The sequence below is a fragment of the Dipodomys spectabilis genome, unplaced genomic scaffold (assembly GCF_019054845.1).
Source record: "Dipodomys spectabilis isolate Male_0828 unplaced genomic scaffold, ASM1905484v1 ptg000024l, whole genome shotgun sequence".
NCBI lineage: Eukaryota > Metazoa > Chordata > Mammalia > Rodentia > Heteromyidae > Dipodomys > Dipodomys spectabilis.
Window position 1 is genome coordinate 23190991 of NW_024870701.1, and position 18803 is coordinate 23209793.

The 18803-nt window shown below is 37.9% G+C and overlaps 1 protein-coding gene across 1 annotated transcript in view; it reads left to right on the plus strand.

Moving 5' to 3' along the window:
* The first annotated feature begins 1282 nt into the window (after window positions 1–1282).
* Slc14a2 (solute carrier family 14 member 2) overlaps window positions 1283–18803 on the plus strand; it is a 411248-nt gene continuing 393727 nt past the window's right edge. The window contains exons 1-2 of the mRNA XM_042675019.1: window positions 1283–1489; window positions 11608–11734. Of these exons, the coding sequence (XP_042530953.1) occupies window positions 11729–11734 (6 nt within the window). The 5' untranslated portion in view covers window positions 1283–1489; window positions 11608–11728. The remainder of the gene's footprint in view (window positions 1490–11607; window positions 11735–18803) is intronic.

The following is an 18803-nucleotide window of genomic DNA, read 5'->3' on the forward strand; positions in this document are numbered from 1 at the left end:
GGGGAGGTGAATTAGGAAATTTAACAAAGGTAACAATGATTGCCACCTTTCATTGCAAGTTGAAACCACACATGTCTTCTAAAGGTAGGCTTTTAACCATCAATTGGAAAGTTCTGAATATAATAAATTTCAAGAAATAGACTTCTTTTTACTAAAACCAAGGGCACCACCTCAGTAGCTATTAATAAGTCAGCTACTGGTTTAAACAAAGAATCTAAACTGTTTATTGTTGCAATATATCTTACATGTGACCAGACTCCAAAGCTTAGTTTTATTTGTAAGGTTCCACAACAGAGTAGTTGCTATAGATATAGCAAAAGCCCAAAGGACAGCATGCTGAGCCTTTGGAAAAACTATGCCATTTCCAAAGGCAAGGAATAGATATTGAAGCTTAAAGGGGGTTGATCCTTAGGATAAAGTCATAGCAAAGGCAAGGTTTTTAGAATACAATCTAAGATTTCACAGAAATCTAGGGACCAATTATGTGATGTTCAAAGGAAACAGTGAATACAATAAGTCTTAGTTTCTACCCTGTGCTTAAGGCAAATATGTGCAAGTCGTTCTACACAATGCTGGAAAGTAAAGGATGCTGTGTGTGTGTGTGTGTGTGTGTGTGTGTGTGTGTGTGTGTGTGTGTGTGTGTGTGTGTGTGTGTGTAAGAGATAATGATAACAAAGCGGTAGAGGGGCTGGGGCTCCAGCTTCCTAATTTTAAGTTGCTTCAGTTTGGAAATAATTATAATCTATAACTAACTTGACTTGTCTAACCCACTCTCAAAGAGAATAGACTAGATCTTCTGGGAAGGATTGATTATGGCCTTTTCTTTCATTGTCTTTCCTACGTGAATTTGGTGATAAACTGTGCTCATGCACTGAACGCTTGAGACAACCAATGGAGTTTTCCATCTGCGAAGGCCAGGTGTATGAGCTCTCCTTATCTTCTATCAGCTTGATGACAAAAATGTCTTATGAATATAAGATTTGTAAAAATTTAACCTCTCAGTAATGTGTAAAGAGAGAAAGGGAGGGGGAAAAAAGGAGGAAACAATGTGGCAGAGGGGAGATCAAGCAGAACGAGATAGTCACAGGAAGAATGATCTTCCAATAGTTCTGTCTGAGGCCCCTGAGATGGGTTGTCCGGCTATTTAATAAGAAGCAAATTCTCCAATAAGAAAGCAACCTGGTGCTTCCTCATATATCATTTGACCATTGAGGGAGAGCAGGATGCTAATGAGATTCACCCTTCAAAAGCAAGTCATCTAGAATGGCAGATGCACTGTAGTGCTGAGGAACCTGAACAGAAAGAGCCAGGAAAGACTCAGTAAGTGAGGATAGCAGACCTCTGGTTATTCAAGCCTCTTCCAAGCTCACCATGGTCTTTGCATTGACTGCCTGAGAAGAACTCCAAATTCATATGCAGTGTGCTCTCCGTGGTAGTATTGGCAACTCTCCTCAAAGTCATTATTCCAAATCTCAGGAAGAGCTGGCAGGTAAGACACAGCTCTTTCTGACTCTGTCCTTTCTTGCTAACAGTTAGGAAACTTTTCCTACTTGCTCATGGGAGAAATGATTGGCTTCCGAGTCTTTTTCTTTTTCTCTCCAGTCACTACAATAAAAAATACATTTGTGTTATATGTGTGGTGTATATATAATAATTTTACTTTTATTAAAATGTTTCAAGTTCTTGTTATTTAACAATATAGAGAATGTGCACTTTTTTTGAAAATGAAATACTACTTTTGGTGGTGTGTAACAATATAGAGAATGTGCACTTTTTTTGAAAATGAAATACTACTTTTGGTGGTGTGCAATGCTGTAGCTGTTACTTCACATACAGCATCTTTCAATTTGTTTGCTCTCGAATACCCTCTGTCCCTCATTTCTACATTAATTTATTTTATAATGTTTAAAAGTTTATCATAACAAGGAGCCATGTACAAGGAAATTATCTAATTACTCAACCTTATTGTATCAGCTTGAGAAATTACATAGTTTTGTCCAGAGTATTTTTACCTGAGAGAATGAGTATGTAAAACACTATGTAGTATGAAAACTCCCACCAGTGGAGGTGCCACAGCATCGAGTATTTATTGTCATGACTGAAGTTAGTTTCTCAAACCTCCAAAAATGACCAACAGTAATTCAGATTTCTTCTTGTGAAAGTTGAGAATATGTGTTAGCATTTGAAGTTTGTCCATGCTTAGAATATGTGATAATTTTTGTATGTTCAATAATACTCCAACAATGGACTTGCTATCACCTAATTATTTGTGCATTATTCCAGAGTGTCAGTGAAATCTCCAAAGAGTTAAAAATGAGTTCATTTGGGATACTTAAAGATCAACTTTTCAAGGCTGCTCTCAGTAGAACAAGAGATTATAGTTATAGCTACCTTTGTGCACTAGAAAGTTCCTTAAAAACTATTCCCATTGCTCAGGCTTTTAAAGAGAAATTTTCTATTCTGCCTGATTGTTTGCTTCCCTTTCACCATAGTGTGATTTTTGAGCGGCTGTGTATGGTTTGCTGCAGAGAGTAGAAACATCTGATTGATTTAATTGAGAGTTGAGGCTTGATGACCACTGAGAACATGATATGGTGCTGTGTTTAAATTTGGTACAACTATGGCCTTAAAAGCAGGTGTATTTTTATTTTGTCCTATGAACAACATTCTCACGAGTAAAGCAGATATTATAAATTTATTATAGCTACAAAGTTGAATGCTAAGTAGCATCAGCAATAAAGGATTGTTAACACATCATTGCCTTATATTCAGGTTAACTGGCTGATGTCAAGGGAAATTTTATTTGGACATGTAAGCCATGATTTTTATATCACTGAGTCAAATTCAATCTATGCATTTTTATAAATAAAGCAGCGTCCAAATTTTAAACCTACTTCATGTTGAAAAATGAATGTTTTCTAGGGAAAGTACTTACCCGGCCTTACCAGAAATCACTCTCTGCCTTTTATACTACTAATTTTGCACAAAGAGATAAGGTCAGGAAGCCAAGTAGAATTGGGTTGGCAAAGACTGGGCTGAGTGAGAAGCTACCTGCCTTGGGTAGCAAGTTCCTGAGCTTTGTACAAAAGACTGGTAAGAATTGAGGCACATTTGTAGTCCTGTCTATGGTCAGAACTAGGTTCCACTTCATGCTGAGCTGGGAGCTAGTCTGTGTTGAAAAGTTTTCCACCTGCATCCCAGCATCCTTAAGAGCAGTGGAGGCCATGAAACTCCCCCAAGCAGGACCTGCTGCCAGACAGCCTAGAAAGCCAGAGATCAGCATTACCACTCATCCACTGATGGATGATATCCTCACATTAGCAGGCCAAAGGTGATTTAGGTATGATTTGTACAAGTATGGGTTGCATGAACTTTGAGCCAGTGAATGCAAAGGACAGGCTAGACTGTTCTTTTATCAATTACCTGACAGAGGATCTATAATGACTTCATGCTGTAAGTTGCAAAACATTTTATTAGAGTCAACTCTCAATTATCTGGGGATGGAAGGGGCAGAAAGAGCTGGACATCCACATTTGTTGAACAGAGCAATATAATGAGGACCGTTGGGGGTTAAACACAGAAGTAGGGAAAAGGTCATTGCTGTTGTGGTGCTTATGAGCTCTTGATGGAAAAATAGATTGAGTAGGTGCAATTCAAAGATATACCACTCAAGACTTCACAGCTTGCATCCAGGCTAACATCTCATCAGTACAGAACCAATCTGATAGATTTAGAAATCTTTGCAATCTTTCACATATAAACATGTAAAGATCCTTTGGAAAATGGAGTGCTTCAGGGAGCAAGGCCCTACAGGGTAGGCACTTGGCTGGATCAATCCTGGAAAATATACTCACACTTCTCAGTAAGTATCGAGTGAGCACTGCATATGTACAGATCCTGGTGATTTCTGTAAAGGAATCTGCTGCAGGTCTCTCCATACAGTGCAAGAGGACAGAGTATAGGTTAAGAAGGGGAAATTCTGAAGCATGAGCAAGGTAAGAGGGATTAATGGTTGAGATCACTAGTCCCACTTGGAGGGCAGTGTTAAAGAGAAAGGTCACCATTAGAGCAGGCATTGGCAAGATGATCTGCAGAAGCTGAGGGGGACATAGAAATAGAGAAGCAAAATGCTTGTAGCATCTGTATAGGTGAGATACTGGCCGTTCAAAACAGAATCACTCTTTACAGCTAGAAATGATTGTTCCAGTAGATAAGAGGCAAATTCTCATCCACCTTCAATATATCCACCATATATTCTGTGTCAGCCATTGGGGATGAACAAGGTGCCTTTTTATTTCTGGACTCTTTTCTTATTTTCTTATGATGTGAGTGTATTTGATTAAATAAGTGCTAACAATGTTGATTCAGGAAAATCAGTAATACACACACACACACATACACATACACACATATACACATACACCATGTGTACTTGATTTTAAAAGGAGTCTTGACTTTAATCCACCCAGGTTATCTTTAATGTTCAATAACCTGCAAAATAATTTTATTGTATTCCATTCTGGTTTGGAAATTCTGTGATTATATTTTATAAGCTTTTTTCTTATTTATAATTGGGCATCTATGGTAATTCACTTAGTTCCTAGGGGATATTACTTTCCCTGACTTTGTATGTTTCAAGGAAAGCTGAAATATTACATTTTAAATACAAAAATAATTTGAGCAGTTGAGACCATAGCAGCTGCTGTGCAGATGCTAGTTTGGGGAGCTCTTGACGGAGGCATGCACACACAAGAAGCTAAAGATACCCAAAGGATGCTGAGTTGATACATTATCAGATCAATAATCTGCAAACTGTGAATATGCAGGAAACCAAAGTGTGGTGGTCTTTCAATCCACTATGGAAATAGGGCCTTTATGTGGACTCTACGAGCATTCTAGCCCAGTGAGTCAATAATTCCCATCACATAATAGAAAAAAATATCACTCATAGGCAATGGAATGCCTAGGGAGTATTCTTCAGTAATCAAGTAGCTGGCACAGTAGATTATGCCTTAACTTTACAGTCTGTTCTGGGAGCTAATTGGTAAATAACATACAGTTAGGTACATTTACCTACTAGAGTTTATCTCTGCAGCAAATGGAGGGGCTTTACAAGCATTTTAGGCTGCAGCAGAGAGAGAAGTAAAACAGGTCACTATTCAAAGATTCATGTGTCATTTTTTGATGTGATTATTTCTAAATTCTTGTTGGAAAAAAGCAAGCCGTGGAACCATGGAGAAGAAAAGAGGAGGGTAGAAAAGATGATTGGAAAGAATACAGAAACCAGGAATAAAGAAATGAAGGAGGAAGGGAAGAATGGGTAGAAAAAAGAGAAAAAAAAGAAAGGAAGAGAGGGGAAATATAGACCTAATAGTGTGCACGTGTGTGTGTGTGTGTGTGTGTGTGTGTGTGTGTGTGTGTGTGTGTGTGGTTGGATTTCCATGTCTAGAATTAGCTTCTGAAATGAACATTTAAGCCATAGTACTTAATTGTATTTCTAATAGCAACTTCAGCATCAGCTTTCAAACACTAAAAAGAAGAATTCTTTGTTAAGAAATGATTTCTAAGCCAGGCTTTAGTGGCTCACACCTATAATCCTACTACTCCACAGGCTGAGACCAGGAGGATCACAGTTCAAAGACAATCTGGGCAGCAAAGTCCAAGCTGAGTGAGTGAAGCAAAGTGTGCACTATGAGAGAGAGAGAGAGAGAGATGAGAGAGAGAGAGAGGAGAGAGAGAGAGAGGAGAGAGAGAGGGAGGGAGGGAGGGAGGGAGGGAGGGAGGGAGGGAGGAAGGAAGGAAGGAAGGAAGGAAGGAAGGAAGGAAGAGACAGACTGTTTTCTGTTGGCTGCCAATACATAGGACATCCCTGGGGCATAGGGCAGTCATATGACCTAATGAGTCCTTCATTTCACAATGTATTGTTTAGACTAGAAACACCTATACTAGTGCACAGGAAAAGTGGGGAGCTACCTATGTTTCCTTCATTGTAGCTAACATTTGCAGAAATTTTCATAATTTACAGGGCATTCACAGCAATTACTACAGTTAATTCCCATAATAGTATGATCTTAAATATTAGACTTTCCATTTTTTCAGAGCAGGGAACTGCTTTCCAAGCAGGTTAAATAGCCTTTCTTAAGACTGTTCATGTGTCAGCTGTAAAAATGGGACCCAGGGCCAGATCCTTTGACTCTAGATCATCTTCCTCTATCTAGCTTCATCTCCACTGAGCCTTCTGTAGTTACTTCTATAAAGCAGAGAGAGACATGAGTGCCTGAAGGACAAAGCAAGCACTTGAAATGTCCTGGGTCATGACTGGCCTCCTTAAATTACTCCAGAGCCAACAAAAATCCTAGTCTTGACGATCTAGATTTACAGTAATTATTTTTAATATACTAATAAAATATGCACTATTCTTTCCCTTCCCACCCCCAAATGCAATTCTTTTAAGCGTTTCTAACTTCCATAAAGAGAAAGCCTTGTCACTGAAACAGAATTTCATATTCATTGCTGAGTGTCAGATCATCAAAAGTGACCCTCCTTATGGATGGTTTTTTTTGAGAGGCACAAGATGGGAGACGTGCAGAACAGGTGGCCAGCTGTGCTTGTTGTAACATCCCTGGTACAAGATGTGGACCAGGTGCTGTGAGGGAAGCCATGAGGAGCGGGTAGTGACCTTGCTTGTCAGAGTGATCCACATCTGTTGTGAAACACACTGGCACGTGTTATGGGGAGAGGGAAAGGGGGACTGGAAAGGCAGAGGAAATAGGAGGGCGTGTCCCCCATTTGGAGATCAGAGAGTAAGTTCAATCAAAGGACTTACTTGGGAAATAGTAGATAAAGTGTATAAAGAAGAGAGACATAGCAGTGTGGGGGAGAGAGATTGGATTTTCTGCTAAGAAGAATGAGTGTCATGGATGGATGAACGGCAGAGGTAGAAGAGAACTAGGAGTGGAGTTAGGCAAATTCAGGAGAGATACGAAAAGTTGATCAGCATAGGAAGTTGAGGATTGAGAAGACCCGTTACAAGGATCTGGTAGTATTCCAAAGTGCGATAGCATGAATCTTACACATGAAGGAAAATTATTATCATAATGATTTCTACCATTATTGTTAGTAAGGAGAACCTGTAATTTTTTTCTAAATGATTTTGAGATGTGTGATTTCAAATGCATTTTGAATAAGTGTTTCTAGATTTTAAAAGGTTTTGAAAAAGTTTAAAAAAGTAATAGAACAAAAATTAAGGAGTTAGTCAAACTACACAAAAGTTATGGGGAGGGAAGTGCATGTGGCAGACACCTGAGTTTATTCCAAGTAGGTATAAGCATAGATGGAAATATCACAATAAAAATCCTTCATGGTGCCTGAGTGCCAGTGATAATGACTATAAGCTTAGCTACTCAGGAGGTTGTGATCTGAGGATCTCAGCTGAAAGCCAGCCCAAGCAAGAAAGCTCATGAGACACTTACCTCCATTTAACCACCAGAAAACTAGAAGTAGAGTTATGGCTCAAGTGGTAGAGCACTAGCCTCAAGCAAAAAAGTCCAGGCACAGCACCCAGGCTCTGAGTTCAAGCCCTAGTACTGGCACAAAAAAGTATATGAACTCAAAAATAAAAGAAAGACAGAAAGACAGGAAGGAAGGAAGGAAGGAAGGAAGGAAGGAAGGAAGGAAGGAAGGAAGGAAGGAAGGAAGGAAGGAAGGAAGGAAGGAAGGAAGGAAGGAAGAATAGCTGAAGAAAGGAATAAAGAATAATTTTCATTGATATATAGCAATTGTCATGGGGTACAGTGGTATTTTGATACATGCATACGATGTATAATGACAAAGTCTATTATCACAAACATTTATCTTCTTTTTTGTGTGTTGGGAGCATTCAAACCCCTTTCTTCCAGCTAATATGAAATCTTCAATAAATTATTATTTAGAAAAAGTACATAATAGACTGTGAGATTTTAATGTGCAAATTATACATTTTCAGTTTCTGAAAGGATAAATGTTGCATTACCTATGTATTTTAACCCCTTTTTCTCTCAGCCACGCACCTTTCAGAATTTACAGTCATGACTTTAATCAAAGATTATTTCTGAGCAGTACATAAACAACCTAGATTCAAGTTCAGTTAGTTGTAATGGCAAATAGTAGACATATTGACCTCTCTTCTTCACCTTTCTATGTAGTTTGGGGTTTAGAAGATTAAAAGAAACTGTGGGGAAATTTTGGGGTTGTTCATTCATCTGCTATAGAGTTCTGGGCATGTCTTCTCTCAGGCACTGCAAGTGAGTGGCTACTATGTATTGAATTGTATGCTGTTGTATTGATACGATTTGTTACTGTCCTTTTATAACAGGAAATTATATGCTGGAGAGATTATCAAACGAGAATTTTCCTCTACTTTTTACACCTTATATAGGACCTTTAATTACATAATTATAAATGTGTAAGGATGGAATGGGAAAAATAATACTCAATTGAGTAAGAGGTCTTCTGGCCCAGTGTGTGTCTTAAATATTCATTCAAACAGCTCTCACCCATTGACCCCCTACCCAGGATTTTGTGCACTCAGGTAATGATACTAGAGGAAGAATTTTAAAGTTTGGCAAACAATAACATGTCATTCTCCCAAAATTTGTACAGATGAAAATAGAACATCTTTCCCTGAAAGATGTAAAAAAAAAATCTAATGGCAGTACTGTACTGTTTTGCAAAAAGCAAAGGTTATGATCAAAATGAACTCCAAGAAATGGAAACAAGAAGTTTTTTTCCTTCATTTTTGTTTTTGTTTCCTTTTCTTTTTGTCTTGTTTATTCATTTATCTATCTTTGGAATGGTAAGGAAAGACACAGAAATGGAAGGGCAAAGGGCGAACAAATTTAGCAGTGGTACTCAATAGACATTATGTTGAAAATGAATGATACAATTTTTTGTAACCCCTCTGTACATCACTTTTGTAATAACAATAAAAAAGCAAAGGTGAGATTATAACATACCTAGTATGTTTAGATCCTAACATAGGCATTGTGAACGTTATATCTGAGCATAGAATGGTGGACCCCAGAAAGAGCTCTGGCTTCAGCCAACCCTTGGTTTGAGTTTTAGCTCTACTATCTACTAGTAATGAAATTATTTAGATTCTCCAAGTCCCAAATTTTTTGTCTAACATCCGCTTTATAAAGTAGTGTTGACTTAAAGCATCTCATGCATATGGTAAGTGCTCAGTAAGTACAGACTTTATTATTACTGCCACATTTTATTATCATTTTAATTTCCCATGTTCTCCAACACAAAAGAAAAAAAGATTGAAGCCTGAAATGACACATGCAAACACACACACACACACACACACACACACACACACACACACACACATCTACTTAGGAAATTTTGTAAGTAAATTGTTACTTTCAAAAGAACAGAGAATATTTTTTTTCTAGCTCTGCATAGACCATGACCTCTGCTGTCAGGCAATGCCCATAAGAAATGCTAGAGAAAAATGCTTTAATTTTTTTCTTTGACTTCCATCTTCCATTTGTTTTTGGAGTTTTAAGTTTGTTTTGTGACCCAAAACAAAAGATCTATAAACAGTATGACCAGCATCTTTTCTATTGCCCGTAGCACAACTACATAGTATGCTGCCTGTCTTTTGCTTCCTTTTCAATCCCACAATCTCTGGCAAGGGTTCTGTTTTCCACAGTGTTTAGTCTACAGAAAAGCTAACTAATTTCAGATAAGCAGGAGAAAACACACAAGTCTAAGATGAAGAGTAGAGTTATTTGCAAAGTTCAGGGCAGGTATTCAAAACTCTGTATGGTTGAAGATGGGTTTGTGACCTTCCAGGAGAAATGTTGGCACTAGGCGAAGAACTGCAAGTCATGCCATCGCTCCTTTATTCTTCCCGTGATTCCACCTACCTCCTGCTCTCCTTGATGTCTTCCTGCCCTTCTGTATCTTTCCTTCCCATCTTCCCTCTTCTCATCCTCTTCTCTCAGCATTCTCTCTCTATCCTCTCTTTTCTTCTTTGTGGGTCATCCTAAGTGATTACCCATCTTTGTTGGTCATCATAAATGACATTTGTGACTTTTATTTAGCATTTGCTATTGGCCAGACATTGTGCTAATGCTTTATATATGCTACATTTGTATTGTCACATGAAAGTCCAACTTATAGAGCAATACATTTTCTAGATGAGGGTAGGACAAGAAAGGAGGAAGGAAAGAAAGAAAGAAGGAAGGAAGAAGGAAGGAAGGAAGGAAGAAGGAAGGAAAGAAGGGAGGGAGGGAGGAAGGGAAGGAGGGAGGGAGGGAGGGAGGGAAGGCCGGCAGATGGATTCCTTACAAAGTTTGCAGAGTCTGGTTCATTGGGTGAACTCATCCATCTCACTAGAAATGCCTCTTCTACCATAATAAAAAAAAGCGACATAAATTCACTATGGTGTTACCTTAATGCAATGTATTTTGAGGCATACAGTGAATGGCTTCAATTATGTATGCATGTGGATTTGATATATTAACTTGAAAATAAGCTTCATAGTCTTTTAAATGACATTTTTATTGAATTATACATTGAATTTGTTACAATGGGGAGGACAGTATAATATTTTACTTATTTATACATTATGTATAATTACAGCCATATAGATAAAACTTGCTTCTATGCTATTTTCACTTTGTGTAATGCATGTGTTAGCATTTTTTTTTGTGCAAACTTACCAAAAACCTTATTCTCTGGAGTTTATTTTCAAACTGCAAGAAACTGTAGCAAGGTCTGTGTGAGGTGAGCATGACTATATTATGGTTTTGAAGACTACATTATTGGCTTGAAGCTCAGAAGGACAAGTTACTCCACTGGTTAATCCAGAACCTGTAACTTTCCACTGTATGGCCTTAGATAAAGGCTTTCACCTGTTATGAAGTCCATCAAATTTCCCCTTTGGTAAACATGGGATAGTGACAGTTACCAGCAAGAACGTATCTCTTTCCTCTATCATGATGTCCACTTATTATAATAATGGCTCCCAGTCTATATCTATACCAATATTGACCCATATCTATGTAATTGTATGTGTGTGTAATTGTATGTGTGTGTAAATGTATGTGTAAATGTATGTGTGTTTGTGGTAGTCATACGCACATATGTCCTACTCATAATCATGCTCATGAGAACACCCATTTATGCCTGACCTTTGAGGTAGCATCAAACCTAAGGGGTATGACATGCTTACATATATTCATTTTAATCTATGTGATACACCATAATGATCTTTTCCTGCTGAGTTATGGAAACTCATTGCATCCCTTTGCTCTGTCTTGGTAACAAACCCCATAGATACCACAGATGTGCCCTACTGCCATCTAGTGGGGAAGCCTACTTTCCACCCCACACAAAGCCCCATCCCAGTTCTAGCCTTTGTTCTGCTAATCATTTCCATCTTATTCAAGTTATTTTTATTGTAAATGTGACAGAAGGGTTATAGTGACATAAGTCTGGCAATGAGTACATTTCTCTTTGAACAGTGTCACCTCTTCCCTGCTAATCATTTTGAGGCTGCCTCCATCATCATCCAAAATGGCCACCCTGAATTAATTGCTCTGTATCTCTCTTTAGAGTCTTTCCAGTTTTCTCCCTGACTGTTTCTGGATGTGAGTACATCCCACTGGAATATTCCCACCTCCAGAACAAGGAAAAGGCTTGAAGGACCTCAATCTACTGTGCCAACAGGACCTGAATGACTGTAAGTAAAGTATCATTGCTAAGTCCATATTCTCAGTGCCTAGAAGGAAACCTTTTTATCCTGTAAAGTTAGCTTCTCATATTCTCTACATTTCAGAATACTTTTTCTCTGTAAAAATACATTTGTTCTTTCCATGAGAATTTTGACATACAAAGAGATGCCATAGGCCAATTGTTTCAAAGAAAGGATACAGCATTGGTCTTCCTCGAACTATAAAGGAATCTAGGTTAGTTGTAGAAATTGTCATTGGTATTAACTGATTAACCCGTGAAATACAATCTTTGTTTCCTTTGGGTAGTAGATTTTATGCATCAAAAGGATTAATAGAAGAAAACCAGGTCCTTAGAGTTGTGTCTATATTGATAATTTATTATGCACATTTCTTATTCCATTTAAAACTTTGAAAGTGATTGAAATGTCATATAGATAAGGTGTAGAATACATATACTAATACATATCTTGTTATTGGTTAATTAGGCCAAAGAGTTAATAAAATGTTATTGAAAAACAGTTACATGATTATCACTGTTCCAAAGTAATGACAAGATAAATTACTTATCCTGTTCAGGTTTCTCACATAACAAAAGGGCATATGCTAAGTAAGGGGGGAAAGTCAGTCTGCACCCCCCACTCTTTCATCCCTTACTCCAGACATCCTCCAGCACCAAGGACACTACCATTGATCTGATCAATTGCTTTATTGTTTCACATGAGTCATTCCTATACTGGTGATAATTATGCTATCTGTACCTTTAATAAAAATGATCAGAGCTTTCTACCTAGGAGTCTCCTACATATTAAGAAAGAGGTTAGGATACAGATAGAGAAAGGATAAATGAGAGAAAAGGAGAAGACAGGGTTGATCACTAAATTGGATTTGAGACCAACTTTTTTATTTCTAATTTAAGCCAAACCTTGTGGAAGAAGATAGGCATTTAGACCAGAAATAGAGTGTGCTGCCCTCTTTAGATGCACATAGATTAGAAGTGTGTGAATTTGCTCAACCTGACTCATATTATAAATGTTACTCACTTAAAAGCATTGTGTTTGTTTTGGCAAGAGTCAAAACAAGTAAGCCCTCCTATTCCTTTGTTTGAAGGGCAAGTATTGGGCATTCCATTTCATTGTTGGAAATCAGAACGTGAGACTCTTGGCAGGGGAGACACTGAAAGAGGTTTTGAAAGTGCCATGCTTCCATTACTCTGGAAGTAAATGATTTGCAATAAGATTCTTCACCAGTAGAATATATCTGCTCCTCTGAGTCTGACCTCTCATGTCTGTAGCTTTTGTTGGAGTGTTATATTCTGTATCTAATATTTCTTGCTACCACTTGGAAATCATTGTGACTACATTGGTCCTTATTGATAATTTTATGTAGCATAATCCATCACCATGTTGGATATTGGGCAGAGAGCAGGTATTACTTTGTCTTTTACTTGGTGTTCAGACAGCTCTCATTGATTTCTTGGCTTGCATGTTTGTTACATGATGATTTGCACTTTTCCTGTATTGTGTTTATCCAGATTATGTTTCAGGCCAGTCTACAACCTATCATCATTAACAACAAACATTTATTGAACATTTATGGTGTGTGGATCAGGATCCAGGATAGGTACGGAGGATAATAAGAGGAATTTAATGTGATCCTTACCCTAGAGGATTTTATTATCTATTGGGCTATGCTTGCTCCCTAACACCTCATGCTGAGTGAATACTACAGGTAATAAATAGTCTTGGAGTTCAGAGAAGGCAGTAAATGATGAGGGCTGGATGGTCATAAAGGCTTTAGAATTAGATGAAATTTGAGTGATTTTTCTAAAGGTCTGAAGGCTCTTTTTATAGGATGCTAAATATGAGTTTCTGAATACCACTGTGTCAGAAAAAGAAGTAATGCCTATATCTTTAAACTACAATTGCCTTATTAAGTATTTATAAGCTTAAGACTAAGAGTCAATATTCACCTGCTTTTGAAGTGTTTCTTACAGAGTCCTACGGTGATTATTCTTGTGTATTTCGTCTTTCACACCAAGGAAAAGCCAACCAGTCCGATAACTTTATCATGAAACTCCCCTGGCCTATTTGTCAACATTTACGATTGTCTTTTACTTTATCTAAAATTTGCCTTAGTCCCTCCCTTCCTCCCCCCCCTCAGAAAAATGATCATTCAATATAGTCTTAAACCACAGTATTTTCAAGGTAAGACTTGGAGTAGAATAAAAGCATGACTTCTTTGTGCATGCTGCTTCAGAGTGAGAAGGAGAACTTGAGCTTGACCCGGGAGAGTATATTAGTACCCCAAGGGAAATATCCACTTATGAGAAGTTCCAGGCTTTTTCATCTATAAGGAAGAGATGTGCAAACATTTTTGAAGATTGAAAACTTCACTTATTACTTCCATGGGACCCCACTGGTCCAGACAGATATTTGCCTCCGCTTATTGATGGGAATTATCTCAGGAAGAGTCTCTGTGGCAGGATTATCAATGGTCTCAAGACCAAGCCCAAGACTTGTCTAATATCAATTCCTGGTTCTTTTTCCATGAGTTTTTCTGTGATTTCTCCTATGTTATTCTTTCTTGAAAAAAAATCTATCATTTACTTTGGATTTGGTGAAATAAGAGTCAGGGAAAAAGTTAAGTCTGTAGTTTCTTCTTTTCATTTCTTCTTGTAGCTTATATTTGGGAACATCTATTACAAACAGCAGGAAGTGTATCATAAATCTCCAGTAGATTCCAGCCAATTATTAGACATGTGACAAGAGACCAACATGCACATATTCTATGTTAAAGGAATCCAATACCAATAGAACATACTTTATCAATGTTCACCTCATTTCCTGTAAGTAGTAGTAGGGTAGTTTGAATTTTCAGTTAAAGATAATTCGAGCTTAGATGTAAGTTGATCTAATTTGTGCAAATATTTAGTGAGTTGGAAGTGCAATAGTTCTATAGGAATATTTCCTCTGTCACAAGCAGCCTCTCTGTGTGCCCTCCCAAGCTGGCTTCAGATATGCAGGAAAGTGAACTAGTTTTTCAGAAATTAGGCACTACCCTCTATGTGGTTGGTCTTGTCTGATTCCTGAACACGTGCTGCCAGGACTTGCTCATTTTGGCAAATGTTACCTAATTGTTTTGTTGGTTGGTTGTTTAGTTGTGTGTGTGTGTGTGTGTGTGTGTGTGTGTGTGTGTGTGTGTGTGTGTGTGTGTGTGTGATATTTTCCTCAGACCCTGGAAACTACCATTCCACTTTCTGTCTTTGATAGCTCTGAATACTTGTTACATGTGAAACCACAAAACTTTTTTTTGTATCTGTTCCTTTTTTTCTTACTTATTTGACTTAACAAAATAGCTTCATGTTTCATCTATATTATAGCACAAGTCAGAATTTCTTCCTTTTTACACCTAAATAATGTTGATGGGCAGGCATCTACCACATTATGTTTATGTATCATATCAGAATTTGGAGAACTGTAAAATGATCTTTCCAACTCCATGGACATCAACATACATATCTGGGTATTTTGGAGTGTCTAATTTTTCTTACATTATGAACTATCTGATCATTTGACTTAAGGTCTAGAATGTTTCTTCAAAAGAATATTCCATGTGATCTCAACCAGAAATAGTATGTCTTCTGAAGCAGTTACTAGTTCTAAGGTCAAGTAAAATAATAGCTTAGATTTTTTTAAAAATCAAAACTTTTTTAAGTCTTTAAACTTTAATTCTTCTATAAGGCTTTGAAACAGCTAGAGATATTCAATCAGTATTCCCCAGGGTGTTAAATCCTAAAAGATGTTCTCCACTGAAGGAGCATCAGAGGTCAAAGAAATTTGTGAGTGTTGCTTCTGGGACCATATACATCCTAGGTTCTCAGGGGATACAGCATTGAAAATCGCTGAGAATTTTTGCTGCTTTAAAACAAGCAAAAAAAAAAAAAGCTTCTTTTTTTTCTTCACCATTTTCCAAGTACATCATCACCCCAAATCATTTCTATGTTATAAACATGTCTTTGAAATATCCTGTATGAAAACAAGGTAAATTTTAAGGGGACAACAAAGAACAGAACAGCTGAGAAAGTGAACAGACGAGTTCTCTCGAAACTGAGCTGAGTGGATTGTGATCTTTAGTTTTCCTATCGTTGAGACAAACCACTTACGTTCATAGCCAAATTTCACTGGTGGTTCTCTTTAGACTCCTTTAGCTAAACTCAAGAGGTTTATTATTATTATTATTTAGAGAAGGAGGATCTACATAAAAAATTAAAAAGTAAAAACAAAACCACAGTGGCAAATTGATGTAGTAAACAATTTTGTCTAAATTTTTGTGGAAGACGTAACAATACTATTTAAATAATTTTGTTTGAATAGGATGTTGTTTAAATAAAATGTCTCTCATAATCTTTTGCTTGTGAAAGAAAAAAAACTTATGAAGGCAGTTAAGCCCCATCTAGACTTACGTTCACTGCAGAGGACTGCTTATTAGCTATGAGTTCCCCACCTGGGAAAATCAAATGGAGATGAGAAAGAGTTTAAAAGGTGGAAGGAGTTTATCAAAGCCACAAGTAAGATATTCAATTGGAGAAAGATGTATTTTTAAAAGAGCCAAGAGTAAAAAAAAAGCCAACCAAACAACAATTTCTCCTTCCCATGATTCTGAAAACCTAAATACCAGTTACTAAATAAAGACTCTTCATAACTTATTAAATTCTTCATTATTTGTTTTTTATATCTATTTTTCAAATTTTCCAGAATAAACACCTTTAGTTTTCCGTTAAACAAGATATGGGGTTGTGGAGGGGACTGGGAGGCAGGAAATACATTCTCAAACTATATTACATGAAGGCAAGAATCTTACAATGGATAGAATTGAGCAGACACTAATGACTAACACTGCAGAGGTAGAAAACCAACCAATAAGCAAAGTCATGGACCATGAAGCTCTTCAAAAAGATGGAGTCTTGAAGACTGATGTTTGAAGAATTTTAAGGACTTTGAATCTTAGTTCAGTGATTGACTTTGTGCAGTAAGCTAAGTTCGTGTAGTTAGGCAACTTTGTTTTCTGATGAATGGCAGAACACAGTAGCTATTTGGTGAATGTCCAGCTTACATAACATTAGATGAGAAAATAAATGATACTGATTCTTTACCAGTAAAATCTGTCATAATACATTAAAAGGATTTACTTGTTTCTGGTAGTGAGCAAGTAGCTGATTTGGAAGTTGGAAAAATGTAATCTAGTCCTGTTCAAAGTAAGTCATCTGCTCTTAGGTGACTGGTCACATGTACTGGGTATATCTTACAGGAGACAGTGTCTGAGAAAAACTCCATCTAGAAAGAATTGTCAAGCTTTCCCCCCCTCCCATGCAATTATTCAGACTTTTTTTTTTGGGTCCGGTCGTGGGGCCTGAACTCTAGGCCTGGGCGCTGTCCCTCAGCTCTTCAGCTCAAGGCTAGCGCTCTACCACTTGAGCCATGGCACCACTTCCAGCTTTTTTCTTTTTGCTTATGTGGTGCTGAGGAATCGAACCCAGGGCCTCAGGCATGCCAAGGCAAGCGCTCTACCACTGAGCCACCTTCCCAGCCCTATTCAGACTATTTTTATTCACAAACTAAAAGTCATGCTGTTGTTACTCCGTCCTACATATCTGGGTTCTGCTAAGGGGAAAAGTTGTTTAGCAAACAGAATGGTTTTTGTTTGCCATAAATTCTGGAAGTGGCATCTACTAATTCATCAAACTGAGTCAGAGTTTGTAACTTATCTGATTCAGACTTGACCTGGGCCCATAAATGGCTCACAAAGGAACATGTTTATCTCTCTATTGTCATAGGCAGTGGATTTCAGGACAGGACACGAAGCTGTTTGGAATATGGTCACTGTCAACCAGCTGCAGAGAGCTAATAGCCTGCAATTGTGGCCTTTGATTGCTGAACTCAGAGTCGATCTTAAGCTAATTTGAACAAGTCAGGAGATGTAGAGAATTGTGTTATTGCTAGGACTTCCCTCAAAGAGGCACTGATGAAGTGACTTAAGCAAAAGAAATTTGTTTTCTCACAGACCTGGAGAATATAAGGTAGGTCAGGTTTGCTTTCTCCTGATTCTGTCCACTCTTATTCTATGTCTTCCAATGATCTTTTCTCAGTGTATACGCATCCTTAGTATCTCTTTTGTATGCCTAAACATCTTCTCATAGGCCATCTTAGTGGCCTCACTCTAACATAAAGCCTGTCTCCAAGTACAGTCACATTCTGAGGCCCAGGGCATTATATGTTGAGGTACTGAGGCTTCACTATATGCATTTTGGAACGGGGCAGTTTAACACAGAACATAGTCATGTGATCAAGTAATTTATTTTTATACAGGTGAAGTTAGATCAGGAAACTCTCTTCTAGATGCCATCTTTGTCCTTTTCTCTCATTCTGCTCCATTGTTCCAGAATTATCATTCTACTAGGAGGGAACTATGGCTTTTCTCATCTGCTGATTCCACATACTTAGTGCATTAAAGTGAAGAAGCACCTTTCATCAGCTGGAATTTGAAAATTCCAGAGGAGTTTCCAACTGGCCTACCTTCTACCAGTTGGTTTTCCGTGGACCAATCAGGGTAACAATGGCACTTGCTGGGTTCAGGGTCTTTGGGGGATGAATGATAGATGTTCCTGAAAAAATTTCAAGAATGTGTGAGGTAGGGAAAAGAAGAATTCTTCCAAAGAAGAAAATTGCAGAAGTGTGACCCAAACACTGTGCATCACTAGGGATCTAAAATAATAAAGCAAGTAAAAAGATCCCAGTACAATATAATGAGGACTCTGGATAATGATCGACTCTAACTCTTGGCAGAGCAAATGTGCTTGGTGGGAACACTTGACAGTTTTAGCAAGAGGCGAGGAGGATAAGGGTCAGCAAAGACTTCACACGGATGATGACTTTAAATACAAGGGAGTGATGAGGAGTCAAGGAAAGTGAGGAATGGAAAAGACATTCAAAGGCTTAAGTGGGAGCTTTAAGGGTGACTGCAGAAACTTCAGCACAGTGGAGAGGAGTGTAACACTGAACCCAGTGAATACACATCCTC